Genomic DNA, 15870 nt, shown 5'->3' with positions numbered 1-15870 from the left:
GTTGTGCCCTTGATCACCTACTTTTTCCCAACCATGTTCTTATTAATTATAATGATCTGCATAGTTTAATTTTGATGGGATTCAATAGGTTACCCCAGCCTTGGATATCTTTATACCTTGGTTACCCCTAAAATATTTTTGGGTAGTACCTGCTATTGCTTTATGTGGATTTAGGTATGGAGATACATTATTCATGATTACACTTTTATTCTCTATTTATTATTACTGTTCATGTTAAGATCATTATGTTAATGGGAACATGGAGCGACCACCCAGGAAAACAGTGCTACCACAAGGGTTTAATGGGACGCCTTTAGCTGATTAACTAGGAAAGCTAGTGGATGACTTCCTTACCCGAAAGGGCAAGGGCAGTAGGGGAGTGGTCAGTGTAGGGAGGTCCTTGGGTTGATTTTACTGCGATGGCGGTCAGACGAGGGATTCCTATACTGGAGCTTCCTATAAACTTGTTGGGAACTTGTTCTCAAATGCTATGAATTAAGAACAAGGCAACACAAAATGTTAAAGGTTAATACCCTTCGTCCTTCGAAGCATTATTTACCTTAGTCTATAATGATCTTCAGACACTACAAGAAATTTGTCCTTTTATGACAAAATACTTAATGACAAGGTCTGTTATCGTCATATAATGTCACATAATATGATGAAATTTTTTGAGTCGTCATATTTTCATGAGGCAATGAAGATTTTATGACGATAGTGTTTTTGTTGTCACATAAGGGTACGAAGATTCGTCATATATTATCAGGCGCCAGAAGACGGTAGACGGTTTTACTTTTATGACGCTTAGATGTGCTTTTATGTGATGATTTGGTGGTGTCACTTTATGTTTTTTTCTAGAAAAAGACCGTACCCTTTCTCATGACGGTATTCACTTTCCCATCTCGCGCCCAAGATGACCAAAATTCCCCTAACGGACGGACGGGCTGAGGCAAGGGCGCCTGCGGGCGGGAGAGGAAGAAAAGCGAAGCTGCTGCGCCCTCCCCTCCCCCATCTGCGCCCTCCGCTCCCCCCATCCCGGTCATGGTATGGAGCCGTCCCGTGGCGCCGCTGGCGGCGCGCGGCGGTGGGGGGAGGCGGAGACCGAGGGCGATGCGGCGGAGGAAGGGAGACGAGCGGAGGACGGCGGCGAGGTGAGCCTACGGGAGTGGCTGGACCGACCAGGCCGGGCGGTGGAGGCGGCGGAGTGCTTGCACGTGTTCAGGCAGGTGGCGGAGGCGGTGGCCGTCGCGCACGCACCGGGGGTGGTCGTGGGCAGCGCGCGGCCGTCGTGCTTCGTCGTGTCGCCGCCCTTCGCGCGCGTCGCCTTCATCGAGTCCGCCTTCGGCTCCGATGCCTCGGGTTCGTGCTCGGGCTCCGACGCCGACCCAGATGCCTCGCCTCCGCGGCGAGGGGACGGCGCCGGACGCGGCGAGGAGCGCGCGGGGAAGTCCTTCCCGCTCAAGAGCGTGCTGGCCATGGAGCTCAACTGGTACACCAGTCCCGAGGAGGCGGACGACAGCGCCGCTACCTTCGCCTCTGATGTCTATAGACTGGGTGTGCTCTTGTTCGAGGTGCGTTTGCTTCACACCAACATACTTCTGTTCTGCGGCACGTCTTGACATCGCCCGTCTTTGCTTCGCGGACTGCAGCTGTTCTGCACATTCGAAACGATGGAGGACAAGATGCGGGCAATGGCGACCGCGAATCTGAGGCACCGGGTGTTGCCGCCACAGTTGCTGCTCAAATGGCCCAAGGAAGCATCTTTCTGCCAGTTGCTAATGCACCCTGTGCCAGAAACCAGACCGAAGATGAGGTGCGTCGTGTGCTGTGTACTATTTTTGTTTCTGCCAGTTGCTAATGCGTCTCCTCAAAGCTGGGAACTGATTTGTTTGTTAGTATATGTGTTGTGGTCGTACACTCCATAAGACAGAACGTGGATTGACAGACACGAGCATGCAGTTGTTTGAAGATCAAGCTAGCCTGGGAAATTGGCTGAATCTTGCAGATAGGAAAACCAATATTCATGGGGCAGTAAGAAACACTAGAATTAAAACAAACACTTAGTATGCTCCGTAGGGTTTGACCGAGATAGAGAGTTTTTTTGCAACTGCTGGTGTAAATAAGAAGATAAAAGTGTTTGAGTATAATATGATTGTAAATGAACACCGTGATATTCACTATCCTGTGGTAGAGATGTCTAATAGATCAAAACTGAGTTGTATTTCCTGGAACAGTTATATGAAGAGCCATATAGCATCTAGAGATTTTGAGGGTATAGTGCAGGTAAGTTCTGTGGCATGTTTTTTATAACTAAATTGTATTTGATGCAATTACCATAATATCCCTGTATTTTCAGGTTTGGGATGTTACTAGGAGTCAAGTTTTTGTTGAGATGAGGGAGCATGAGTGACGTGTGTGGTCGGTGGACTTCTCAATTGTGGACCCAACAAAATTGGTCAGTGGGAGTGATGATGGATCTGTGAAGCTATGGGATATGAATCAGGCAATTTTATTCTTGCACCTATTGTATGTCAGCTTTTTAACTAACGATAACATGGTTATCGAACTTGTATGTGGATGTAGAGTTGCTTCTCTTCATTGTTATAACACATTTTTTTGTGAACTGTGCAGGCTGGGAGTATTGGCACTATTAAAACAAGGGAAAATGTGTGTTCTGTGCAATTTCAACCTGATACTGCTCGCTCCATTGCCATCGGCTCTGCTGACCACAAAATTTACTGCTATGATCTACGTCACATACGAGCTCCTTATTGTACACTAGTTGGGCACACAAAGACTGTAAGCTATGTTAAGTATCTGGATGCATCGACAATAGTATCTGCATCTACTGACAACTCATTGAAGCTTTGGGACTTATCGATGAGTCCAGGAAGGATAATTGACAGTCCAGTTCAAACATTTAAGGGGCATACAAATACAAAGGTTGGATAAAACTTCCACATGTACTTGTTCTCTTTTCATAATATTCGTCTACAAGTGGTTAGTGTCTGGTTTTATCTTTTTTAAGTGTAACTAGTAGAATGTCTGATGAAAAGAATATGGTAGTTTAATTTTGAAAGTTGTACTGTTGCAATGAAACACTAGGGTACGGTTGGTTACTTCACTTGCTTTGCTCACCTTGTCTCGTCCAGCAAGGTCACTGGAGTTGACGAAGCTAAAGCTGAACTTGAGGAAATTGTTCACTACCTACGAGATCCTAAGGTGAATTATTTTAGTCAGGCACACTATTTGTCTGTGATGACTGATGAGATAGAACAATGATTAACATTATGTCTAGTCCAATATGCCCATTATTTGACTATGTTGTATTGATGTTGGCATGTACCAATATTTCATGGCAAATCTTATATCCCAAGTTTTTTATATGCTCAACAGGCCGCACTTGAAGAAATCTTATATCAGTTTGAGGAAAAACTCCAAGCTGAAAGAGAGGAAGCTGCTAGGAAGCAGGAAGAGTTGCAAGCACAAGTACAAGCTCAACAGGCCGCATTTGAAGAAAACCAAAGTTTGCTGCGCCAGGCCAAGCACAACTACCTTGCTAGAACATATCTGTGGTTAGAACTTTGTCAGAACTACGTGCAATCTGTTTGAATGCTTCAAACCTTTGTGGTGGAACCTTTGTATGTTTGAACCTCTGTTGTGGAAGAACTAGTGTGCTGGAATTGTGTATGACTTGTGATGAGTATGTTGTGTATGATGGCTTTTCTGTGTATTATGATTCTGTGAGCTATCATGAGAGCTCAGTGTGTCGTCACTGTATGGTCACTGTATGTGGGTGCCATAAGTGACGATCCCAACTTTAGGTGACGCGTTGACCGGAAAAATGTGACAGGTAACACCGTCATATATAGCAACAATATGTGACGGACGAACGCGGCCGTCACAAAAGGTGATGACATTATGTGACGGTACTCTGAACAGTTGTCACAAGGTACATAATGTGACGGTCGTTATATGATGACCCTTATGATGCAGCATTTTCGTCATAAGATGCTTTTTATGACCAATTTTGTACTAAACATGACACTTTACTTTTTTCATACAAAACCATTTTTTTGTAGTGAGACGAAGGTCATGAAGGACGTACCTTCATCACCACATTATATGTTAATGAAAGAAGAAACATATGAAATATAAGAGACAATGTGAATAATCATATAACAATGTGAATAATCATATAACATTATTAATTCATCTTTATCATATTATCATGGATAAACAGAAATAATATGGAGTTACATTTGTACCTTCGGCTTGACAGAAGGAGAAAGTACAAGCGTGACGCAAGAGCGAGTACAAGTCAGCGTGAACAGTACAGGGGTATTGTCCATCTATTTATAGGCACAGGGCGCAGCCTGTGTGAAATTACATTTATACCCTTTACAATTGATTACAATCATGACACGAACTATCATGGGTCAATCTGTCTTTTCATCTTTAAGTCGGTGCAACCCTTCGTCTTAAGGCATGTCGTTATGCCGAAGTTCCCTGGAAGGTAGCTTCGGCGTTATTTCTGTGCTGACCTTTTGAAGGTGTTTCTTCTGACAGGACCTTCGGCTACAAAGCAGACCCCCAACAAAACTGTAGCGGGAATTTCTGAAGCTAGTGGAACTCTGTAAAGGCCTTGTAGTGTTACCCTGCCTCGCCTCCTCGATAGAAGTGTATGGGATTGGTCGGCTCTTGGTAGATGGGTAACATGACTTGTGGGTAAAGATGTGCAACCTCTGCAGAGTGTAAAACTGGTATACTAGCCGTGCTCACGGTCATGAGCACCTCGGACACTCACATGATTAATTAATTTATGGAACTAAATTCAATTTGTCATATGCATTGCATCGCAGGTGTTGTTGTTACTTTTGTTCTACTACTTAATTGGGTTGGTATTTACTTATACTTAGTAATTGCTAATAAAATTTTGATCAACTTTAAAAGCAATGCTCAGCTTCAACCATCCTCTTTGGTAAGCCTTACACTTCACATGAGCTCCCATCTTTGGCGAGTTCATGCACATTATTCCCCACAACTTGTTGAGCTATGAACATATGTGAGCTCACTCTTGCTGTCTCACACACCCCCAGGTCAAGAACAGGTACCGCAGGATGAGGCGCGTGGAGGATGTTGTGATGTGTTCGTGAGAGGTCTAGGCCGTCGTCTCCCAATCAACTTTGGGTTGCTAGACCGTTGTCTCCTTATAATGTAATTATTTATTTATTTTGTACATAACTCCTATTATATAGTAAAGTTGTGACATTCGATCATGTGCCATGATTCATCATATGTGTGAGACTTGGTCCCAGCACACCTGGTGATTATGTTCGCGCCCGGGTCTTGGTGCCCCGAAACCCGGGTGTGACAAAAGTGGTATCAGAGGGATGTTGACTGTAGGACGAAACCTAGATAGAAATGGATAACCAATACTTACTTACCTTTGCTACTCTGATTTTTTTTCTAAACTTTCCTTAATCTTTTCTCTTCTATTTCCGCTTTACTCTGATTACTCTTACCTTTTCACTCTAAAGACAAATGTGGATTTCACATTTTGAAATACTGTGCCTAAAGGACCTTTAGGAATAGGAGACCTACTCATAGGAACAAAAACAAAACTATTTTTTATAGGTATCTATGTGCTTCAATGTTTGTTCTTATGATACTTGTTTGATTTGGATCTTTGATTGAGCGTGATGAGTTGTGGAGTAATGTCCACAATTACATCTACATATACATATAGGAAAAAAATGCTTATAAAAAATAACTAGATAAACTAAATTATCTCTCATTAAAGTATCTAGACTAACAATATCCATCTCATCTTGAAAAGATTTTATCCTTATCCTAATAGATCTAACTGACCTCAAAGGATTCTAACATATCATAATAATATTTATCCTACCCTAGTAGATCTATTTAACCTAAACTAGTCTAATCTAGTCATATCTGATCTAATCTAGATCCTAATCTAATCTAATATGATCTACTTAAATAGATTAGTGATACTAGTAGAAGAGATTGGACCCTATTAACTAGGTGTTACCTTAACTTAGCACATTAGACCCACTCAACCATGATCAAAAGAGCTAACTCAACCAATAGAGTCATGATAAATTGTATACTCTATATATCCCCACCTAACATCACACAAACTTTTGACCTACATCATGTAGTCTATCTCATCCATATCTATCTTAACCATGTTCCCCCACTCCGATAGAAATACACTAAACTCGAATCAATGAGACCAAGACCGGAGAAGACAAGGTCAACACCAACAAGGAAGGATATAACAGTCAAATCGAATCTCGAGATGAAGCAAGACTCATACATTTTGGATGAAGTCTTTTTCTTGCCATAATCCTTCTTATATCTTACATAATATGTAGTTGAATACCTATGCTCTCCCAATCACGCACTATTGACTATAAAAAATGAGACTCTGGATTTTTGAACCAATTATAGACAAAAAGTTGAATTACAAACTAATCCTTCTGTATTCCTTTTCTTACAAATCTCGAGGACGAGATTTCTGTTAAGGGGGTAAGATTCACCTAGTTCAAGTTGAAAGCCTCAGAGTTAGGCGGCTCCTCTTCGACCACCTGTTCTTCTCGTGTGGGGGTGTGACACAGCAAGAGTGAGCTCACATACGATCATAGCTCAACAAGTTGTGGGGAATAATGTGCAAGAACTCACCAAAGGTGGGAGTTCATGTGAAGTGTAAGGCTGATCAACAAAATAAAGGCTGAAGCTGAGCATTGCTTTTATAAGTTGGTCAAAATTTTATTAGCAGTTACTAAGTGTAAGTAAATACCAAACCTTAATAATAATAAAGAAAAGTAATAAATAAATAAATAATCCCAATGCGATGCAAATGACAAATTTGAGTTTTAATTCCATAGATTAATCATGTGAGTGTCCGAGCTGCTCATGACCGTGAGCACGGCTAGTATACCAGTTTTACACTCTGAAGAGGTTGCACATCTTTACCCACAAGTCATGTTACCCATCTGCCAAGAGACGGCCAATCTCATACACCTCTACCGAGGAGGCGAGGCAGGGTAACACTACGAGACCTTTACAAAGTTCCACTAGCTTCAGAAAACCCGCTACAGTTTATAGGAAGCTCCAGTGCAGGAATCCCTCGCCTGACCGCCATCGCAGCAAAATCAGCCCAAGGACCTCCCTACACTGACCACTCCCCTACTGCCCTTGCCCCTTTCGGATAAGGTAGTCATCCACTAGCTTTCCTAGTTAATCAGCCAAGGACGGTCCAGAGACATGCTCGCGAAGTCCTGAAGTCGGATGGCTGATCGGGGTGCCGTTGTTGTTCACTGAAAGAACAACTCCACCACATACCGCACCTTGCCGTGGACTCTCACTTTCCTCCACCGATGTTATGTGTGTCACACGGCCTACTGTGTGCGCCTGATCATGTGGATCGTGTGTGTGTCGTTCCCTTGCGAGATGGTGGCCAATACAGGGAAGGATTGTTCGTCGGGGCTTGTCCATCGCCGATGGGTCACCCTTCTTTGTGGGCACTGTGCTGAGGCACTTCTATCGGAGGTAAGTTAGTCTATGAAGCTAGTAGTGGTCTCGGTTTCCTTTTTTGCATTTAGGGCGATGAGATTTTGAGCTCCGGGGCGCCGACTCCTTGCTCTCCGGCGTGGCCACTGTGGGCGTGTGGCGCCGCCATGGGCTGGGTACGACACTGCTTGTGGGGAAGAAAACCGGTGGCCACTGGATCCTTGATGGGGGGTTGTGATGTGTTGTTGTGATCGGCCATTGGATCAGCCACGGATGCTCCAGATCAGACAGGTGGATACCCATTCGGGTATTTGAATCGTGACTGTTGATTATCGATCCAGCGCACCTCGTAACATACCCTTTCGTGTTATATCTGAGACCATCAGATCTGAATCGTGCGGCTCAGGTCTGAAGATACCCCTTCGGCCATAATCTTTTGCTAAAGAGCCCCTGTAGAATCTAGTAATCAACCCACAGTTCGTGTTTATTGAAAGAGCCTTACAAGCAGGTCCCGTTTTTAATGATTTAGACCCTAGGCTCTCTGATATTAATGTCCTCGGTCCAGAACACTTAGGAAATTTAGAATTAATAAAGAAAATAGGTTTTTAGTATAAAAATAAATCCATAAACCTGTTTAATTCATATTTAATTCATTCTAACTCCAAATTGATCCATTCTAGTTGCATTAATTTTGTTTTAATATTGTTTATCATCTAGTAACAATGTTTAGCCATGAAACTTAGAGTAAAATTGTCCACTTAAATTACTCTATTCTAAGTACCAAATAACTCCAGAAATTCATAACTTGGTAACCGTAACTCTGATTTTAGTAATTCTTGTTCCTACGATCTTGTTACGCAGCGTAGAATATTATTATGCAGTTTGTTCTTATGTTTGGTGTGATAATTTTGCCTATACCATGTTTGTATGTATTGCTACGTTTAGCAGTGAGGACACGTGTCATCCGAAGAGCAAGAGGGTACGTGGAATCTCAAGTCCCAGGCAAGTTGTGCCCTTGATCACCTACTTTTTCCCAGCCATGTTCTTATTAATTATAATGATCTGCATAGGTTAATTTTGATGGGATCCAATAGGTTACCCCAGTCTTGGTTATCTTTATACCTTGGTTACCCTTGAAATAATTTTGGGTATTACCTGCTATTGCTTTATGTGGATTTGGGTATGGAGATACATTATTCATGATTACACTTTTATTCTCTATTTATTATTACTGTTCATGTTAAGATCATTATGTTAATGGGAACATGGAACGATCACTCGTGAAAACAGTGCTACCACAAGGGTTTAATGGGACGCCCTTGGCTGATTAACTAGAAAAGCTAGTGGATGACTTCCTTAGCCGAAAGGGGCAAGGGTAGTAGGGGAGTGGTCAGTGTAGGGAGGTCCTTGGATTGATTTTGCTGCGATGGCAGTCAGGCGAGGGATTCCTGCACTGGAGCTTCCTATAAACTGTAGCGGGAATTTCTGAAGATAGTGGAACTTTGTAAAGGCCTCATAGTGTTACCTTGCCTCGCCTCCTCGGTAGAGGTGTATGGGATTGGCTGTCTCTTGGCAGATGGGTAACATGACTTGTGGGTAAAGATGTGCAACCTTTGCAGAGTGTAAAACTGGTATACTAGTCGTGCTCGCGGTCATGAGCAGCTCAAACACTCACATGATTAATTTATGGAACTAAATTCAATTTGTCATATGCATTGCATCGCAGGTGTTGTTGTTACTTTTGTTATACTACTTAATTGGGTTGGTATTTACTTATACTTAGTAATTGCTAATAAAATTTTGATCAACTTTAAAAGCAATGCTCAACTTCAATCATCCTCTTTGGTAAGCCTTACACTTCACATGAGCTCCCATCTTTGGCGAGTTCATGCACATTATTCCCCACAACTTGTTGAGCTATGAACATATGTGAGCTCACTCTTGCTGTCTCACACACCCCCACATGTCAAGAACAAGTACCGTAGGATGAGGCGCATGGAGGATGCTGCGATGTGTTCATGAGAGGTCTAGGCCATCGTCTCCCAGTCAACTTTGGATTGCTGGGCCGTTGTCTCCTTATAATGTAATTATTTATTTATTTTGTACATAACTCCTATTATATAGTAAAGTTGTGACATTCGATCATGTGCCATGATTCATCATATGTGTGAGACTTGGTCCCAGCACACCTGGTGATTATGTTCACGGCCGGGTCTTGGTGCCCCGAAACCCGGGTGTGACATCTCCCTACGCCGCCTTCTTGCTTCATCGAGACGAAGCTTGCTTCGTCGTACTTCCATTGATCTATGTCGAAGCTTTTCTGGTAATGAAGCTCCTGTAATACTTAATAATATGCTGAAAATAAAGGGTTATTCGTGTTTTTTGAGGACCTTCGAAAGACGAAGGTCCCTAACAGCCATGACTCAATATTGAAGATGAGAGGATGAACTATAATGAACAGTTCTTGGTATTAGTGTTAAGTTGTAATTTTTAATTATAATCATCCAAACAACCGAATTTGGTGCTAGCCAATATCAATTCTAATTCTAATTTGTAATCTAGAGGATGAGTAGTGATATGAATACTCAATATGGTGACACCATACATGAGTGTGGTTGGGCCATCACCAAGGTCAGCCAAGGCATGGATTGCCAAACCGCCGCATAAGCTACCAAGGGTTGTTAGCAAATAATGCAAATACGGATGAAACATTAGACATAAAACTTTAGGGCTTCTTTGTTTTGGTGTCAATTCATGTGAATTGGATGAGATTGGTTCGGATTAAATGCATAGCAAGTCAAAATCTATCATAATCCTATCCAATACACTCCAATCCATATGAAAATATCAATAACCGAAAGACCTTATATGAAAAACTTTTGCGAGAAAAATCATAGATGTCAAGCGGCAATCTTCACGATACGGAAAGAGTTGTATACTTGTATGTCCTCTCTATGTCTTACAATACATACATACATAAATAAATAAATAAATAAATAAATACATATCTTATCGTCCCCTCTAAGCCGTCCGTCACCCACCACGACGTCTTGGACCGTTGACCGTCATCTTCCATCCGCACCACCACACCGGATTCGCCGGCCACTCATCAAATCACGCGCACTGCGCCGCCACCTGTCTCGGTGGGTACCACCGCACACCAACAGCTTCCTTTTCGGCAGCACCGATCCGGCGGGGCCCATTTCCAAATCCCACTTCAATTCCCTGATGCTGCCGCCACTATCCCACTGACCACACAACCGCAGCCGTCAAATGCCCAGTCATCTGTCTCTGACTCTGTTCCCGTTCCCCCCTTCAAAGCGCCGCGCACGGGGCACACCAAGAAACAAGCAGCAGCAGCCTACTCAATGCTCAAGGCAGCATACTGCAGCTCCCTCCAATGTCTTGGGCCGCCGCATTCTTGATCCTTGTCACCATCGCCTTCTCCGTTACGCCGGCGCCGTCCGAAGGCGCTAGTGAAGCGGCCGTCCTGCGCGCCTTCATCGCGTCCCTGCCGCCAGCTTCCCGGCGCGTCCTCCGCCTGTCGTGGAGGGCGACGAACGCCACCACCAGTGGCGGCAGGTCGAGCCACTGCGCGTTCCTGGGCGTCCAGTGCACCGCCACGGGCGCGGTTGCGGCAGTTAACCTCTCCGGAGCGGGGTTGTCCGGCTCGCTCACGGCGTCCGCGCCTCGGCTCTGCGCTCTACCGGCGCTCGCCGTGCTCGACCTCAGCCGGAACCGCTTCACGGGCCCCGTCCCCGCCGCCCTCACGGCGTGCTCCGTGGTTTCTGCGCTACTACTCAGCGGAAATCTCCTCACCGGTGCTGTTCCCCCGGAGCTCCTCTCCTCGCGCCAGCTCCGGAAGGTCGACCTCAGCTACAACACGCTCGCCGGTGAGATCTCCGGCTCGGGCTCGCCGGTCATCGAGTACCTCGACCTCAGCGTCAACATGCTCTCCGGGACAATTCCGCCGGATCTCGCCGCGCTCCCGTCGCTCAGCTACTTGGACCTGAGCAGCAACAATATGTCTGGACCATTGCCGGAGTTTCCTGCACGGTGCAGGATCGTCTACCTCAGCCTCTTCTACAACCAGCTCTCCGGCGCGATTCCCCGGAGCCTCGCCAACTGCGGCAACCTCACCACCTTGTACCTGTCCTACAATGGCATCGGCGGAAAGGTGCCAGATTTTTTCTCATCCATGCCGAACCTGCAGATTCTTTACCTTGACGACAACAAGTTCGTCGGGGAGCTGCCAGAGAGCATCGGTAAGGCTCTGAGTCTACAACAACTGGTGGTGTCCAGTAACGGGTTTACTGGCACTGTGCCAGATGCAATTGGGAAGTGTCAGTCACTGAAAATGCTCTACTTGGATCGCAACAATTTCAATGGCTCAATTCCGGTGTTCGTCAGCAATATTAGCAGCCTAAAGAAGTTCTCTATGGCTCACAATAACATTTCTGGAAGAATTCCACCTGAAATTGGGAAGTGCCAGGAGTTGGTTGAGCTACAGCTCCAGAACAACAGCCTGTCCGGCACAATACCACCGGAGATTTGCATGCTTAGCCAGCTGCAGATATTTTTCCTCTACAATAATAGCCTTAGCGGCGAGCTACCCGCAGAGATCACTCAAATGAGGAACCTAAGCGAGATCTCCCTGTTCGGCAATAACTTAACTGGAGTGTTGCCGCAGGCCCTGGGGTTGAACACAACACCTGGACTTTTTCAGGTCGACCTCACTGGCAACCACTTCCACGGGGAAATTCCACCTGGTCTTTGTACTGGAGGTCAACTCAGCGTTCTTGATCTTGGATACAACAAGTTCAATGGAAGCTTACCTATTGGAATTGTTCAATGTGAGTCTCTCCGGAGGTTAATTCTGAAGAACAATGTCATCAGTGGGACCATACCTGCGAATTTCAGCACAAACATAGGACTGGCTTACATGGACATCAGTGGCAATCTGCTCCATGGTGTGATACCTGCTGTCCTTGGTTCATGGCGCAATCTAACAATGCTTGATGTCTCCAATAACCTCTTCTCTGGACCAATACCACGTGAGCTCGGTGCTTTAACAAAGCTCGAGACTCTGCGCATGTCGTCAAACAGGCTTAAAGGTCGTATACCACATGAGTTAGGAAACTGTACACATCTTCTCCATTTGGATCTTGGGAAGAATCTCCTCAACGGAAGTATACCTGCAGAAATCACGTCATTTGGTCGCCTGCAAAGCCTTCTACTCAGCGCAAACAACCTCACGGGAACAATACCGGACACATTCACTGCAGCACAGGATTTAATTGAGCTGCAGCTTGGTGACAATCGTTTGGAAGGAGCAGTTCCTCGCAGCCTAGGGAACCTTCAGTACCTGTCCAAAGCTCTCAACATTAGCCACAACAGATTGAGCGGCCAAATCCCAAGTAGCCTTGGCAACCTAGAAGATCTGGAGCTGCTTGACTTGTCAGTGAATTCTTTGTCCGGCCCAATCCCACCACAGCTGAGCAACATGGTCTCACTTTTGGTTGTGAACATTTCGTTCAACGAACTATCTGGTCAGCTCCCTGGAAGCTGGGCTAAGCTTGCAGCAAAGTCGCCTGACGGTTTCGTGGGCAATCCTCAGCTATGCATAGAGTCGGCTTGTGCTGATCACTCCAACAGTCAACCTGCTGGGAAACTACGCTACAGCAAGACAAGAGTTGTTGTGGCATTGCTAGTGTCTACTCTTGCTGCCATGGTTGCTGGTGCGTGTGCTGCTTACTACATTGTGAAGAGGTCACATCACTTGTCAGCAAGTCGTGCCTCTGTCCGTAGCCTGGACACAACAGAGGAATTGCCTGAAGACCTGACCTACGAAGACATCCTTCGGGCGACAGACAACTGGAGTGAGAAATACGTCATTGGAAGAGGCCGGCATGGTACGGTCTACCGGACAGAATGCAAACTTGGCAAAGACTGGGCAGTCAAGACGGTCGACCTGTCCCAGTGCAAATTCCCCATCGAAATGAAGATTCTGAACACAGTGAAGCACCGGAACATCGTCAGGATGGACGGCTACTGCATCCGTGGCAGCGTCGGCCTAATCCTGTACGAGTACATGCCCGAGGGAACGCTCTTCGAACTGTTGCACGAAAGGAAGCCTCGAGTGCGTCTTGACTGCATGGCGCGGTGCCAGATTGCACTTGGTGTCGCACAAGCCCTGTCCTACTTGCACCATGACTCTGTGCCTATGATTGTTCATAGGGATGTTAAGTCAAGCAACATACTGATGGATGCAGAGTTTGTACCCAAACTCACAGACTTTGGCATGGGGAAGATTGTCGCCGATGAGAACGCCGATGCAACAGTGTCTGCCATCATTGGCACCCTTGGCTACATTGCTCCAGGTAGGTTCTCTCAGATTCATACTGTAATTTGTTCGATCACATCACCATGGCGACTTGAATGAACTTCAGGGTTGACACATTCTCTATTGTATGTACCCAGAGCATGGATACGCTACAAGATTAACCGAGAAGAGTGATGTCTACAGCTATGGAGTAGTGCTACTTGAGCTCCTATGCAGGAAGACGCCTGTGGACTCATCGTTCGGAGATGGTATTGACATTGTGACATGGATGAGAACTAACCTGGAGCATGGAGATCGCCGCAGCATCATAAGCCTCATGGATGAGGAGATGACGTGTTGGTCTCAAGATGAGCAAGAAAAGGCTCTGAGCTTGCTGGACCTTGGGGTTTCATGCACGCAGGTGGCTTGCCAGTCTAGGCCTTCCATGAGGGAGGTAGTGAATATGTTGTTGAAGATAGAAAAGTATAGTGTCTAGAGAAGTGTCTAGCAGTGTTATGACATGGAGTTGTATGGTTCGGAAGGTTTGGCCAGCCTTCACAAAGTGCCCCCAAAAATAATGGTCACCAGTCACTCAGAGAAGTTTTTGCAGTATTCCACTCTGCAACAATTGCTGATGGGAATTGGGTCTCAGTGTTGGAACTGTATGTCAGGTGGGCCCAACACTCAGTGGATAAGTAAGATCAGGCGCACAGGAAGACACTGAGCGGGGAACTGTAGAGCTTTATTATGCGTGACCCGTTTGTATACAGGTTAGTGGTATTTATAGGTAACCAAAAAGGATAATGGGCCTCTAAGTACAGTTATACCCCTAGTTACCTGTTACGTTCTCAGAATATTTCTCTCGACGGGGTCATTACAGTGATCAGAGTAATCTGGACGTACTATAAAATCTACTCCACAAGGGGGCTTACAAGTGGGTCCAGACGGCGTCGAGGAGGAGTCCTGGGCCCTTTTGTAGCCTAACGAAGTCTCCAACTGCGTGTTGCACCCTCGGTTCTGCAAGGTCGCCGTCGTAGGCAAGGCCTCCGATGGTGTAGTGAAGTCGCGTCCTTGCCTTCGCGTGGTTTGGGCACAACCATCGGTGAAATGCCTTCGGGGGCTTGACTAGGGCCCTCCGCTTGACTCCCCTGTGAGAAGTCGTCCAGAGACTGCTGCGCGTCGAAGTCGAAGTGCCCTTTGTCTGATGCTCCTGTGTAAGAAATGTCTTGTTGTAGTTGGGTTAGATGGATCGAGGTCAAGTTCGGCCTCTGCCCCAACACTCACATTATAGTCAGAGAAGAAAATTCTTTATGTTGTTATAGTAATTTGAAAAGAAGCCACGCCAAGAGTGCCTAGACAATAATTAGAATAATCAGGAAAAAGAGTAGAACGAGCACCGTTAAATTTTATAATTACTAGTAAATATCCTCACGTAAACTGGCAGAAAAAACCATATTATGTCCATGTAAATATGCTCATGCTCACATACGATTTTTATAAGGCAACTATAACACCCCGTCCAATTCTGGACGACGGTATTTACTAATGGTCGTCACTCATGCGCACCCAAAAAGACTTCCTAGTCGGTCATCTATCCAAGATTGCTTTGGGCCAAACACGATTAACCCAAAAGTTCTTTCGACATAGGCTTAAAAAAATGATGCACCTTATTGTTATGAGAATTATATCAATTCCATTAAGCCTTAGGCCAGGATATCACAATCCATCTGGGTCAGGAGATCACAATCCTCCTCCCTTAGAAGACCAATGTCCTTATCGGTCAAACCCCAAGTCAGGAACCTTCCCTTTGGCCAAGTATGTATGTTTAGTGTCGTTATATGCCCTGCCATGTGAAAGAGAAATGGCCTTAAACCATTTTTCATATTAATTTTGGTGCTCGATGACCATCACAACCTTTCGGACTAACTAGTTTGCCTAGTCTTTGATCCACATGTTCATAAGTTCAACAATTCAGTTTCAAAGTCAATATCGGCTCAAATCCAACCAAAAAG

The 15870-nt window shown here is 45.2% G+C and overlaps 1 protein-coding gene and 1 pseudogene across 2 annotated transcripts; both read left to right on the top strand.

Annotated features, from left to right (window-relative positions):
- Positions 1-961: 961 nt before the first annotated feature.
- LOC100381592 (WD40 superfamily pseudogene) lies at positions 962-3703 on the top strand (annotated as a pseudogene). The gene is made up of 5 exons (NR_159420.1): positions 962-1571; positions 1650-2503; positions 2632-2943; positions 3153-3222; positions 3397-3703. The product of NR_159420.1 is annotated as a WD40 superfamily pseudogene (transcript).
- A 7116-nt stretch (positions 3704-10819) lies between these two features.
- On the top strand, positions 10820-14493 carry LOC103638319 (leucine-rich repeat receptor-like protein kinase PEPR1). Its single transcript, XM_008661268.2, has 2 exons — positions 10820-13916; positions 14017-14493. Exons 1-2 carry the CDS (start codon positions 10937-10939, stop codon positions 14352-14354), a joined length of 3318 nt encoding a protein of 1105 aa, XP_008659490.1. The 5' UTR covers positions 10820-10936; the 3' UTR covers positions 14355-14493.
- Positions 14494-15870: the final 1377 nt, after the last annotated feature.

This window comes from Zea mays, chromosome 1 (genome assembly GCF_902167145.1).
Source record: "Zea mays cultivar B73 chromosome 1, Zm-B73-REFERENCE-NAM-5.0, whole genome shotgun sequence".
NCBI classification, from domain to species: Eukaryota; Viridiplantae; Streptophyta; class Magnoliopsida; order Poales; family Poaceae; genus Zea; species Zea mays.
This window is presented reverse-complemented; position numbering and strand designations above follow the sequence as displayed.